Source organism: Loa loa (assembly GCF_000183805.2).
Source record: "Loa loa unplaced genomic scaffold supercont3.113, whole genome shotgun sequence".
In the NCBI taxonomy this organism is placed as follows: Eukaryota; Metazoa; Nematoda; class Chromadorea; order Rhabditida; family Onchocercidae; genus Loa; species Loa loa.
In genome coordinates, this window is record NW_018108293.1 from 43,314 (window position 1) to 57,489 (window position 14,176).

Consider the following 14,176-nt stretch of genomic DNA (forward strand, 5'->3'; position numbering starts at 1 on the left):
TTCACTATAACGCCAACAGAAAAAAACTAGTCATCTGCACCCGGCATTTCTGGCATCCTGCCAGACGCAATATTATGCTTCTGTTTGGGACCTGATACGTGTGGTTCTATAGCGCTTATTCAAATCGATAGAGTAGGAAAGCGAATGAACCAGCTTGTAGTGCTTATTTAGGTGCTATGGTTGGATGCTTATACAGTCATCGAGGAAAGACATTGAGGAAAGATTACTCATTCCGAAGTATGATGCAGTCAATGAAGACAAGAATTACGTCTAAAATGAATACAAACAGAAAGATCGTTCCATGATGAAAGTCATGAGCGATGGCAATGAGAAACTGAATAAGATTCAGATGCAAACCAAATGTGGGCCAGTGCGCGAACAAGTGTTCCTCTATGACTTTTCATTGTTCAATGTACTTAAAGGAAGTAATCGGAAAGTTACACTTTCGAATCATTGAAAATTGTGGAAAATTGTCACTGGCAATTTAATCACAGGGCTGCATTGTTATTACTTTATCGGGATCTCGCCGCATTTTCTGGCACTTATTCCGAAGGGATGTTGATGGCCTAGTGAATGAGCTGCAATACTAAAAATGCTTAAAGGATAACATCCTGAACTTTAATCATGTGTTGACTTTAATCGTGTCCGGTGAGCCACTGCGATGCTAAGGGCGATACCGCCTCCGAAGGTTTAGTGATCCTTTACTCTCGTATTTTCAAACAGAATTAAAACTGAAGTTCTTTACTGATTCTCGTATTCTTTCTATTCAGTCACATCGACGAATCAGTTCTCCTTTTTTATATGTCCCGCTGCGTATTCTAAGTTTGATTCATCTCAAAAATTTTCATTACTAACTAAAATACGTTGTACTGACTCCTACCCCCCCCCCCCAAAAAAAAAAAAACCGAATATTTATATGGTCACCAAACCTGCCTATCTTAACGAATTAGGATGAATAAATACGAAAGGTATATATTTAAGAAATCGATGAACCGGACAGCAGAATATCGTGGTGTTTACAACCAAATGAGAAGATGCCACTTCCTTTTCTTTTTATCAAATCAATTTTTTAAATCAACAAGGAAAATGATACATCCTGTCACGTCTTTTAATTTTTGTGTTTAAAAACTTATCAAATGGAAGTTTCTTTTTTCTTTGGCCATAAAAATAATTAAAGCCGTTTTTAACAAATCGGAACAAAATAACAAAACAAACCGCAACCGCACTTTAACAAATCGCTGTGCATGCTTACAATTTTTTTTGAGGATGAAAAAAGAAGCTAAAAAACGATTTAGAAATTAAAAGCTTCTTTTCCAAAAGTTTTGACATCTCGAAGTTTTAAAGGGACTTCAATTTGTGAAAAACATATCGTGAACAGACAAAGGCTTACCCAGGAATTCTCGAAAATCCAAAGCAGCTGAATGATCAGACCGCGCAAAGCTTACACTTGCGAAATAATGAGCTGGAAGTGAGGCGACACGCAGTATGAAACAGTCTGTGCAGTTTGGTACAAAAATTTGGATATCGATCGGGAGTGGTGACGTGCCAAGAGCTTACTGGATAAGTGCGCGAACGTCAGTCCTTACCGCCGGCTGTATCCTATGCGATTGTACTCACAGTATTCTCAACAGCTTGGTTTCCAGAAACTTCCTAGTAATCGATCTCGGAGATGGTGCTTTGTCTTCCCTCTCCCTTCCTCTCTTTGCTTCGTAACCTAAAATTGACACGTGGTACTTACCACTTCAGATATATTGGACTTCCTGTTTCGCTTCACACCTCCAAACATTTTTGTCTTGAAAAAGTTGATAAAGGAAATGTCTCAGTTCCAATCTAACTGCACTTCTGATAATGTAATACTGAGCCTCCGTTGCCGCTACTTCTCTTCATATTTATTGTCTGCCACTCATTAATTCACTTAAATACCAGACTTCAGGGCAAGTTACTATGTACCTTCATTAACTGCAAGCAGGAAGTTAAGGAGGGCGAAATTACCAAGCGTGAACAAGGAACTAGTTGCAAAATTGTTGGCTTTAATGGAAGAAGTGAAAAACGTCGATGAAAGAACAAAAAAAGGTTTTCTTGATTATATTATATTTAATCAAGAAAACCTTTTTGAAGAGCGGGTGCGAAACGAATGTGGGAACCTCGCCGGAACAAACTGCCAACGATCTTGAAAATACCACAAGTATCTTACCTAATTTACTGATGATAAGACCGTTGCTAAGCTTTAAAAATTCCATTATATGCCTTTGAGAAATCTTGCATTGATACTCCAGCCAAAAACATGATGTTACTTTCATTCAGATGAAAACACTACATCAACTGACATATATGTCGTTAGAAATTAAATTCTTCACAAGCTTCATTGATGAACATCATCTATATACAATGATGAAAATCAAATGAAGCACTTTTCTTGACACTTAGCTGGTTCCCGTTTTACATACGCATGCTTATTGCATCCTTGTATTTCCATCATTATACCCACATATACATTACTTTCTTTTCAGTTTTGATGATTTAAAGACTTCTTTTTTTTTAATTTAAAAGCTGTGATTTCCCTTCACTTTCCCTTCGCATGCTCCGAGCCACAGAGTTTCCAGAAGACACGTTGAAATCGGGATATCTGCAACCGTACTGAACAACTGTATGAGAGCGGCCTTACGGGTGAGTAATTTGAGGGTCGTCCTATAGTGTGGATTATGTTCGGTTACCTATACGTTGCTTGACTTCTGTAACCTATGAGTTCGTTCCAACAAATGCTTTTAACTGGTTTTGCGTCTAGTCACAGGTAGAATGAACCTCTTCCAGCAGATCCCATGTCTAAAGAATGTCAGGGGGAGTTTTCACAATAACGGAATTCACGAGGAAGTACTTGAGGATGAGGAATATGAGGATGAAGAACTGTCTCTGTACCGATGAGCTTCAGTCTAAATGTGGTCGTTATCTATATACATATACATAACGGCCTTGGCTAAAATGTTTTCCGTATTTCTAGGTACTAATTCGAAATGCAAATTCTTTCTGCAAATGATGTCAAAATCTACAATTTAAGTGCTGGCAAGTCAATCCCAGACTGGATTACAGATCGGAAAAGACGAAGATTGGAACAAAAAGATATAGGTTTGAGTTTTGCAAAACTTTGTGAGCTATCCGTTTTTTCAATGTCTTTAAGGTGTTTGTAGAAGTTTTGATTCTCCGATCCCTTTACAGATCTGCGAAGAAGGATACAGTTAATACAAGATTTTGACATGCCCGACATTAGCAATACAGTCACGGTATCCCCCGATGGACGCTACATATTTTCTACGGGTATGACAATTCAGTCTGTATAACACTTTTCAAACTTCCTTCTTACATATTAACGGTGTGAAGGACTTTATAATGTAACAACAGCGGAATGTTCAGCAACTGAATTGCTACTTTCCAGTTTTACACGAAATTTAAGCTACTGAGAACAGTGGTCCTTACTATTCTGTTATCTTCTCTTGGAATCACACTGTGTGAACTGTACCACACATTTAAAAACTGACAAAATAAGCTATTGATCCAGAAACACAGTTAATCGCACAAATCAGTTAATCACACAAATCCAGGAGCCTACATGACGTTTACATATTCAGGTACCTATAGACCGCTTCTCAAGTGTTTTGATGTAACTGACCTGTCGCTGAAGTTTTCGCGTGGTCTTGATGCGGATGTCGTGAAAATGGCTGTTCTTAGTGATGATTACTCAAAAGTAGGCTACATTTTTTGACACGTTTTGTTGCCAATAAAACAGCTGAATAAAAGACAGGATAGTCTCATAATGATGATATGCGGCCTTTTTCTCCGGTCTGATATTTTTATTTTGTCAACGCTGTAACACACTTTTTTTCTTTACTGTTATCAAGACATGCTAGAAATTTATTTCATAGGATAAGCCTCGTGAAGTAACTATGTTCAGGCATTATTGCTGTGTTTATTGGATGAGTTCTTTTCTTTCAGTTCGTACTGTTAGAGGAAGAACGATATGTCGAGATGCATGTCGCTTATGGAAGGTATTTTAGAATGAGGATACCGAAATTTGGTCATGACATGGCTTTCTGTCATGAAGTGAGTGACCTCTACATTGTGGGAAGTGGGTAAGTCTGTTGAACATCTGTCCATATTTTGTGTAATAATATTTTCCCAATATCTTTTACGAAACTAAAAACCGCGCCGTAGACCTTCTTGCATTCCATAGTATTATTTCTCAGCCAAACATGAGGTTTGCTTATTAAATTGAAAACTTACAAGAAGTTTTATTCCTTTTTTCATTACTTTATTTGGTACACCTTTTCCCTTGCTACATTCGTTTTCTCTATTTAGGGGATAACTGTTCAGTTCAGATCTTTATTGTCTTCCGTTGCTTGCTTTAAAAAAAAGTTAACATAGCAAACACATTTAACCTTTATTCTCTCTTCCGACAAAACATCTATGTTTTTTCCTTTTCATTGATTCTTCAAATGGAGGTTATAATCGTATTTTCGTTTCTTGAATGCAAAATCAGGGCTCGTTGGCTAAACATACTTTTATGGAAATGGAGTGGTTGATAGAGTAAGAAAATAACATGATTATTATTAAACCTGAGGAAAATCATTATAATTGCAGCAGCGAAATTTTCCGCCTAAATTTGGAAGAAGGCAAGTTTTTGGCGCCTCTAAAGACTTCGTCTTCGTCACTGACATGCTGTGAGTTCAACAGAAATCATCATTTGTTTATTTGTGGAACAAATGATGGCCGAATTGAGGCTTGGGATCATAGGGACGGAGATCGATGTGGTATTCTTGACTGTGCTTTACATTTTCGAACAAATAACAGGCAATTTAAAGTTTTTCGATCTTCATTATTATTGTGTAACAGCTTGAACTTTTTGTTACATTGTTTATTTCTTATAATGAGTAGTTCATTCTTTCCACTTTTGTTGCCAGTTTCTATTTATTTTCATGTAATATCAAATCTTTTCAGCGAGTTGCCAGTAGTGACTTCAGTATGTTTTAAAGATGCGCTTCATCTTGGAGTCGGGACGAGTACTGGTTGTGTAAGTTTTTGAAACTATTTCCTTCAACATGTCGCAGTTTATTTCAACTTTTGTGCACCGCCTTTGCAGGTTTTACTATTCGATATCCGGTCTAACAAACCTCTGCTTATCAAGGACCATCAAACTGGTTTGCCGGTAAACAAAATTGATTTTGTACCAGAGCACAATCTTGTTTTAAGTATGGATATGCGCTTATTGAAAATATGGGAAGAAACAGATGGTAAACCGTTTGCAGCAATCGAACCTGGATCTAATTTAAGCGACTTCTGCCGATATCCTGACTCTGGTAAATTATTTTTTGTTACAGAATATATAATTTTAACACAGATGCACCGTTCCAATTTCAGAAGCGTGATGTCTGATTTTACCGCACTGTAGTTTTATCATCAAAAAATCTTATGCATGCACACTTCAGGACTTCTATTTTTTGCTAATGAGGCTCCTAAAATGTTGCAATATTTTGTTCCGGCTATTGGTACAGCTCCTAAATGGTGTTCATATCTTGAGACAGTCACGGAAGAATTGGAAGAAACAGAACAGCCTGCAGGTATGCATAAATTATCATTTCCTTTACCCTCTCTAATTCAATATTTTCACACTGTGTTCATTGCGTCTTATGTACAAATGTTTTGCTTACGTTTACAATGTAGTTTTACTTCGAGACATTCGTCATTTTATCTATATTCCTCAATGTTCTGTTAGTTCTTACTGGCAAACATTTTAGTATATGATGATTACAAATTTGTGACGAAAGGGCAGCTTGAAGAAATCGGTCTGTTACACCTTATTGGAACTAGCCTTCTGCGTGCTTATATGCATGGATATTTCATCGATATCCGGTTGTACAATAAAGCGAAAACATTCACACAACCATTAGCGTATGAAAATTATAAGCAGAGAAAGGTAATATGGATATAATTTCATCTCATCTGAGTGCATATGTGCTTCCCTATTCATTCTTCATTATTTCTTGTTCTTAATAAGAAGCAGCAAATATTTTAATGCTGTCAAATATGAGTTTGTGTTTTTAACCTTCTTAATTTTCTAATGTTTGCAGATAATGGAAAAAATTGATGAAGAACGTTCCTTGCCAACTGCAAGCAGGAAGTTAAGGAAGGCGAAATTACCAAGTGTGAACAAAGAACTAGCTGCAAAATTGTTGGCTTTGATGGAAGAAGTGAAAAACGTCGATGGAAAGACAAAGAAAAAGGTTTTCTTGATTAAATATTGAAAATAGGGAAGCCCGTTTTACCTGTTTTTTGAAAAAATATCAGCCAGTGATGTCCGTGTTCCCATATTATATCTCTTTCAGGATAAAGATGCGGCTTCCATATTGTTAGACGAACGTTTTGGGTCTCTGTTCACAAACCCTGATTTTCAAGTTGATGAAAGCAGCGAGCAGTTTCAACTGCTTCTCTCGATTATGAAAAAATTAGGAGGGGAACGACAAAAACTGTCAAAAAAAGATGTTGATAATGCGAACGATAACAAGGTATCTTTATTTGTTCTCAGAACAAGTTATAATTTAATTTAATCCAGCCAATTTTGCAATTTTCAAATATCCTTTATTTCACATAGTTTTGGAATAAACGGGGGTTAATCTCATATTTGTTGCACAAATTAATATTCCAGAAATGGATATGTGTTGATTATATCTTGCGTTGTGTTTGTTAATTATTAATGCAAGAATTAACATTTGTATATATATATATGTATATATAGTCAGAAATGCAAAGCACGGAAGATTTGGACATCGATGAAAGTACAAGCAGCGCTAGCAGCAAGAGTAATGAAATTTTTGTTGAAACTGATGACAAGAGTGATGCGAAAAATAATACGGTGAAAAAACCATATGTAAGTTCGTTTGACCTTTGTTGTTTGATTTGGTGGAAGTCTGTAGTAAATAGATTGAATCTCGAATCACCATTCTTTTAGTGCTCATCACGTTAAGGTGACGTAATCGATTTTCACAATTTTTCCCCCAAAATAAGAATCTTTCAGATGTTCAATGATAAGGAAAGTAGTGATGATGAAGAAATGCAGTCAGCAGTGTTAGGAAAGTGGGAAACTGTGAAGCCAAAAGGTTTTGACTTAATCGAATCAGATATCGGTGAAGATACTTTACAATACTTGAAGCAGAAGAAGGCTGGTGAAAATGCTGTTCCATTTTTTGCTCAGGTTCATTCTTGTATCTGATTTTGTTTTTGTAATCTGTTTGGTCAGAATGCTGAATCGCATCTTTGCATCGAAGTTTTTTCTTAGAGAAACGGATGAAGTGGATGACCGAGCACTAAAAAAGTGAATTATAAATTAAATGAGACGAATTTTTTAAAGGCAAAAGCTGAAACGATGAATATGAAACGCAAAGATTCATCGAAAGATGTGGGGAGAAGTGAACAATGCATACCATTTGGTGGGCTGCAGATGACATTTAAAATGAAAACTTGTGCGTTGGCTGCAAAAAAGGAGTATTTGGCAAGGAGAGGAAAGCAGCATTTGTTGGAAAGGAGGGAAGTAAGACGGAGTATAAGAGGAATAACCAAAATGTTGAAAAAACCTCCGGTATGGGTAGGATGTCGACGGAAAAACCCCTGAGCAAGATGATCTGACATTTATGTGACCATTTAAATACTTGTTACGTGTAATTCATATTGTTCCTTTTTTTTTTTTTTTAACTTGTAAATGTATTTACAACAATCATTATGAATGTACTCAAACGTTTATTGATTTATTATTCTTCCATGCATTTTAAAGGTGCTTTGGGAAGAAATTTAGGACTTCAAATCCAGAAAATGGATGATCTGAGTAGTGAATAATAGGTGAAAAGATAAGCAGAAACAGTTAAAAAGTTAAAACGCGGTACTTTGAAGTAAACTTACACACTTAAATAGTTTTTACGACTGTAAATATCAATATGTTTCATAGAGAAAAATCTGTAACGCAGTTAACATAGTTACAGGATTAGATATATTAACACAGCTAACGTAGTTACTGCATCAAGATGTACAATAAGTTCTGCAAATATATTCAACTTTACTGTAACAAACACACATTTCCATAAATGTTTATGTAAAGTACAACTTATTGAAATTTTTGGCGTTTATTACACTACGGTAAAGATAATGTAATAGATGCAGCAAAGCACCAGTAAGTATTGACAAATTCAGCTGACAGACAATATACGGCTTAAGAATATAAATTGAGCAAATGGATTAAAAGATTCGTGAAGAAAAATATAGAAAAGTAACCTGCAAGGATTTCCTAGAAATTCATAAGTTAGACATTGAGAAACAACCGCAAAAGTCTTGTTTACGTCCTTGAAGGTCCTGGAAATTAGGACTTTTGACTTGAATTGGCCCCCGAAGGATTAATAAAGCAGGGTTTGATGGTTTGACGACGGAACCTGGAACCAATAATTCTTATCTGCTCGATATTTTATGGAGTTGTTAGGTAATGGACGGGAAAGAAGAGGGGAGATAGACTAAAGGCTGTGTGGACACGTGTGCATTTCGCTGCTCCAAGAAAGTAGGTTCGGGACTTCTGGATAAACTGTTTCAAGCGTCGATTTCTTGTAGAACTCTGTCAATTTGCGCGACTGCTGCAAGACTTTCCTTCCATTCGTCCTCATCCAGAACCTGCTCAGTGAATTTCGTTTACATTTTGAATGTAATAAAAGACAGACGCGGAATTAAACTGTTATGATCCTCCTTTTTCGCCTATTCCTTATTAGTAAAACTGAGAATCATACTGGCTGCAAATGCAGTTTGGAGTCCCCGTCATTGCGACAAACGCGTTCAGGCACTTCCGGTATTGTTTTTAATGTATAGAATATAATATTCTAAATCTGAAGCAGGGGACAGCTTGGCTACATGAAAACATGTTAGTGCAGCCAGTGTTATTTGAAAGTCATACACAACCATTCTTGGCGCTTAAGCTTTTAAGAACTTATTTAGGAATAAGATTCAACACCAGCAGTCCAAAAGCTTCACCATAGAAAAATAGTGACCTTTGTTGCAGCTCGCAAGGAGTCACAGTCGGTTTGAATTGAATGATCTTCATAAATTCGACCACCTTCATCCGATGCGATATAGGTTATTGGGCGTAGTTCGCCCACTATTACCTCACTGTATTAATAAAAAATGCATTTATAACAAACTGTATTTATAACAGATGCAGTATATCATTCAAAAAACTCAAATTATTGTTGCAGACATTCTTCTATACATATATTTTAAATTAATTCAGAACAATGAACTTACACTGGACTGCTGATAGTGAAGTTGTCTTTCGATGAATATTTCGAGGCGCTGTTTTGTTGTAATAATGGCGGTGCAGCAATATTGATGGGCATAACGTGGCTTGAATTATTCGGGATAGTGTGGTTTGAGGTACTCCAATAATCAGACGAATAGACATTGTCTATATGCGGTATATCAATCGCGACCAACGGTGAGAACCATTCTTTTTTCTTCTGTTTTCGCTCTTAAACTAGTTGATTTTTATTCCAATTATTTTCAATTAGAATGGAACAGTGGTATTCTTGGAGTTATGTGGATTTTCCAACTTATTCAAGAAGTAGTACTTTTAGGAATTGTTCACACAACTCAAGTCAAAATACCTTTCCAGTAAGATAAAAGTTTCGCAAGTTCATAATTTTTTCGTATGCATGCAATTGCTTCAGCTGTTTGTCCTCCATTATTCAGCAGTAACGGTTCAGCACCACTTTCCAGCTGGAAAAAATGACTCTAAAATTATCGATCACTGACAAACAGAATTGAAATTATTGAGAGATACTAATGAGATATTAATATTATAGCTGTTCTACTATTCCCACTGTATTTTGCGAGTAGTCCTATCTCATCATCATCACGATCATCAGAGATATAGGATTTGCTGAAATAGACCCATCATGCCAACATCAAATTACGCTTTTATGCGACATGGAATATGATTTTTACGGTAGCCGAATATCATTACTACCACAGCTGCAGACTTATGTGTAGTTTTGGCAAATTCATTCAGGTGTTTCTTCCTAGTCCTTCAATTTCTTTCGAATTTGACAGCATACCAGTTCATAGCCTTTTTTTCTTTTTTTTTTTTCTACCCATGCTTTCAGGGAGGCTGTCCTAAAGAGACTCTGGACAATGAAGGACTGTCGGTGTTTCTTTGTTTCTCATTTATTAGGAGAAAAGCAGTTTTGACCAGTATCTTAACAACTTCAGTATCCATTGTTTCTCAGCTTTGTTTAAGACTGTTTTCAATCACACCACTCCTTTCTCGCTAGAAGAAAATTGCAACTAAACTCCTTGATTATTTTAAGAGATGCATTTCACCAAGTACAAGATACATCTACAGAATAATTTTACAACTAACCAAATACTGTGCGGCATCGGTGTGATTATTGATAGCTGTAAGATGGAGCGGAGTATTGCCACCTGAATCTCGCAATGCAAGTATCTGTCGCCGACATTTATGAGATATGGTATGAAGTAAAATATGCAGTGCAGCAACGCTTCCATTATCTAAATGAAAAAACTCTTCTGCAAGATAATTCTTTAATTAAATACTCGGTTGGTCCGAAAACGACATAACAGATCAAGGTTTTTCATTTTTCATTTTCAAGTTTAACCTCAAATTACATGGGAAATTTCTGTCATGCAAAACGAGATGGCTACTGCTCTCTTCGATTGAATTGGCGTCCTGGGTATTACTAATTCAAAAAGACATTCGAGGTGCTAACAAATATGGTTATGTTCTTAAAGTCACTTAATCATTAAAAAAATTTCCAAAAATATTCTTTTTCCCCGTGCATTATTTTAAAATAGCCTAGGTCTTATTTCTGAGAAATTTTTGGAAGATGTGATTATTTTCATTTAATGATTTTAGGCTTACATGAGGCGCAATGTATGGCATTAACGTTATCCTTCGTTGTCCATAAAATAACATTAGCTGCAGAACGATTTACTATCCATCGGACAATATGCGCATGGCCAGCGAGGCATGCAACATGCAGCAGTGACTGCCCTTTATTTGATACTATACAAATATCTGCACCACCTTTCTCGACCAAAAGTCTAACACAGTTAAAACATCCTCCTTGAATTGCATAGAATACTGGTGTACAGCCTGCAGCACTGTATTATTATTTGTGGTACTAATCTCAAAGCAACCATTCGTTTTAATTGATAAGCGGTACGTTTATATCAGCTCTAATCAATTTCATTAATCGGAAAAAAGAGCAGATATGTACTAGTTTTCTAAAAATCAAATTCAGAGGAAAAAGGTTACCGAACTGATCTCTGAAATTAACCATACGTCGATCACATTTGACTGCATTACGAATAAATTCAATGTTACCTATAATTTTTTTGGACTTGTTTACAATCATTTGAAAGGAATAATATGTTTACATAAATGAAATGTCGAAATGTTGATTTGAATATTGTTCGGTCTAATGAATAAAAGTGACTGGAATGTGTCTTTTGGACGATTACATTCTATAAAATTAGGATTGTGACGCTGTTGTTACAATCCAATGCGTGACAAAATAATTATGATGAAGTTATGAGACATTAAAATTTCGATTGCTAGATGTAAACTAAGTTTCTATGGATAGGAACATTTCGCACTAAATAGAGAAAAATGCTGTTTTACTAAAATTCTCTTATTAAACTCATTAAGCTCTGGCAGCCTCAGTTATTGACACTAATAACAACAAAGTGGTATGCGTGTAGGAGTTGAACCATTATTCGTATGGTAATTACTTGACGGTTGCCAATACTGATAATCAACAATGAATAAAACGTTATCCATAAAGGTCAAGGTTGAGTTGCATACCCTTTGCAGCAGCAACATGTAGCGGTAGCATGCGGAAGTTATTGGGTAGCATTGCCAATTTTTTCCCAAAACGTCTCAGAAGCCATAAAGCCAGGTCGTTGTTTCCCCGTGCAACAGCAGCCATTAACACAGTAGTACCATTGATGTCTCGCTGTTGTGCTCGAGCAAAGGCATGTTTCGAATTTCCACTGAACAATAATTCAACACTTGGTGTCTGTCCTTCACCTGCAGCAACGAGAGCCGGGTTCTCGCCAAATACTGATACAGCATCCTGTGTTGCTGGCGCTTCGTGTTGCAGTAAACTAAATGTTATAGGGCAACGATAAACTTCGGAAATAAAGAAGGACGAAAAGAATCAATACTACAAACATACTCGATAGCCTGCAAAAAGCCAAGTTTAGCAGCCACGTGAAGCGGCGTTTGTCCACTGATGTCGCGTTGTTCCAGATCTCGCTTATTCATGTGCGTAAGGCATTGTATGTGATTAGATCGAACGGCTTTGAATGCACTGTTACAGCAATTGTTTGTAGATGAAAATGCATCACGCATTTTAAAATATGTAGGGAACTTAATTATCCTGCTTAATGCATCATTAAGATTTTGAAATTTTCACATATTTGATACGATTAGAACGAAGACATAGTACTTTGAAATCCGATTACCACTAAAAATGTAAGACCTATCGCTTTTTAGGATTTCTACATTAATCTAAAATACAAAGATTTCATTTACGTTTAAAAAAGTGAAATAAAAACACAAAGTCGTAAACTTCAAATTTTAAATGTAGAAATTTTAAATCATTTAATTTTTGAGTATAGCATAATGTAACAAAGCATATATAAAAAATTATACAACAATCCCGGAAACCGCATTGAACACTTTTCTGCAGAAAAGACGACAGTAGACTTTCTTGCAATCAACAACTGAAATGGCAGTGGGAGGTGTTTTTGTCAACAGAGGTAATTGAAGTTATTCTTAACAGGGATAGCTAGATGCTACATAACCCGCCAGCAAATAGTCTAAGATACGAACAAAAATGACAGTAGCAATGGCAAGCGCTGCAGCAGGCTGAAGTACAGTGTTCAGTTTTACCGCATTCACTAGACTGGTTTTCTTGATACAAACGAGTATTGGAATCGTATAGTGTAAAAGGCAAATCGGATTCTTACGCGTCAGGTACCATAATCACAATAAAGGCCTTTAACCCTTGACATAAAATGTTTTGTGTGGTAACTGCCTAGAGAATAATCATTCAGTTGGACACTAAAGCTGCATTATGTGTTCTAAAATTTATTTATTTTGTCGAATTCGGAACTTATTGTGTTAACAGTATGTATTAATAATCTTAAGTTCCACAAAAAATCATAAACTTCCAAAACAATGCTAATTTCAAAAAATTATGCAGCCTTATTTTTTGAATTCAAATTTAGAAAGAAATTTTGTCATTTTAAAATTCCAAGAAAAAAGTGCTGAAACAGGTTTGAAAATAAATACAATATCACCTTCTGAGCTGTTCATAATATCTTGTGAAGATTTTAAAAGTCAAGCATTCAAACGAAACAAGAGAAGTGTGCTTGAACAAAATCTAAAACATTTCTAGGTAATTCAGTGTTTTTTCAAAGAGCAAAATGTAATATTTCAACCACTTTCTCAATAAAGCTGCATGTTCCATCTTTGGAAAAGGAAAAGTATCTGATTTGCTCCTCTTTCTTGTCAAATTAATTTTCCAGGAACTGAAACTATAAAAAAATTTGTTAATGTTTTCATTTAATCCGCTTTCGATTTTCAAAACTTAATAATTACACAGCACAGCTCTCTGGAAACCACAAGCATTATTTGGTAATTTAATCGTTTACTATTACTTGGATCTAAACAAAATGAAATTCGTTAACCTTCTTTTTTGAGAGAGCTGAACAGGACAGAAAGAAAGAAGAGTGAGCTATTTGGAATTTGGCCTTGGTTTCGACAATCAACGATTAGCTCAGATTTATTTAACGAATGTTCAACATTACGTAATCAATAATGTTAGTCTCTGGGGGAAAAAAAAAACTCTATTTTGTGTCCGATCACGGCTGAATCTGATCAAAAATATATAAGCTTACGATGAAAAATGTACTGATTGATATATTAGCAAGGTGCAAAACAGGAGCAATATTCGCATAAGCTTATCATTTTCAAATTTATGGTAGGGATAACTGATGGAAATGTTCAACTGGTAAAAGTTCGTTTCTTTTTTTTGCAACAAAACTTTTAAAAATTGTTTGTAAGTGGATTACT

General features: G+C 35.8%; 3 protein-coding genes across 3 annotated transcripts; 2 read left to right on the forward strand and 1 right to left on the reverse strand.

Moving 5' to 3' along the window:
- Positions 1-1,485: 1,485 nt before the first annotated feature.
- On the forward strand, positions 1,486-2,174 carry LOAG_02937 (hypothetical protein; the record flags this gene model as incomplete). Its single annotated transcript, XM_003138474.1, has 2 exons — positions 1,486-1,574; positions 1,934-2,174. 2 exons carry the CDS (start codon positions 1,486-1,488, stop codon positions 2,172-2,174), a joined length of 330 nt encoding a protein of 109 aa, XP_003138522.1.
- An 816-nt stretch (positions 2,175-2,990) lies between these two features.
- On the forward strand, positions 2,991-7,697 carry LOAG_02938 (nucleolar protein 10). The gene is made up of 14 exons (XM_020446170.1): positions 2,991-3,123; positions 3,214-3,312; positions 3,624-3,739; positions 3,988-4,124; positions 4,633-4,842; positions 4,990-5,062; positions 5,132-5,348; positions 5,478-5,609; positions 5,787-5,965; positions 6,120-6,272; positions 6,375-6,554; positions 6,785-6,916; positions 7,064-7,240; positions 7,397-7,697. The coding sequence occupies exons 1-14, from the start codon at positions 3,012-3,014 to the stop codon at positions 7,655-7,657; spliced, it is 2,178 nt and encodes a 725-aa protein (XP_020303452.1). The 5' UTR covers positions 2,991-3,011; the 3' UTR covers positions 7,658-7,697.
- A 63-nt stretch (positions 7,698-7,760) lies between these two features.
- LOAG_02939 (hypothetical protein) lies at positions 7,761-12,478 on the reverse strand. The gene is made up of 8 exons (XM_020446171.1): positions 11,900-12,478; positions 11,351-11,419; positions 10,955-11,188; positions 10,436-10,584; positions 9,681-9,792; positions 9,322-9,544; positions 9,069-9,186; positions 7,761-8,697 (listed from the first exon to the last, which is right to left on the reverse strand). Exons 1-8 carry the CDS (start codon positions 12,021-12,023, stop codon positions 8,617-8,619), a joined length of 1,110 nt encoding a protein of 369 aa, XP_020303453.1. The 5' UTR covers positions 12,024-12,478; the 3' UTR covers positions 7,761-8,616.
- Between the last annotated feature and the right edge of the window lie 1,698 nt (positions 12,479-14,176).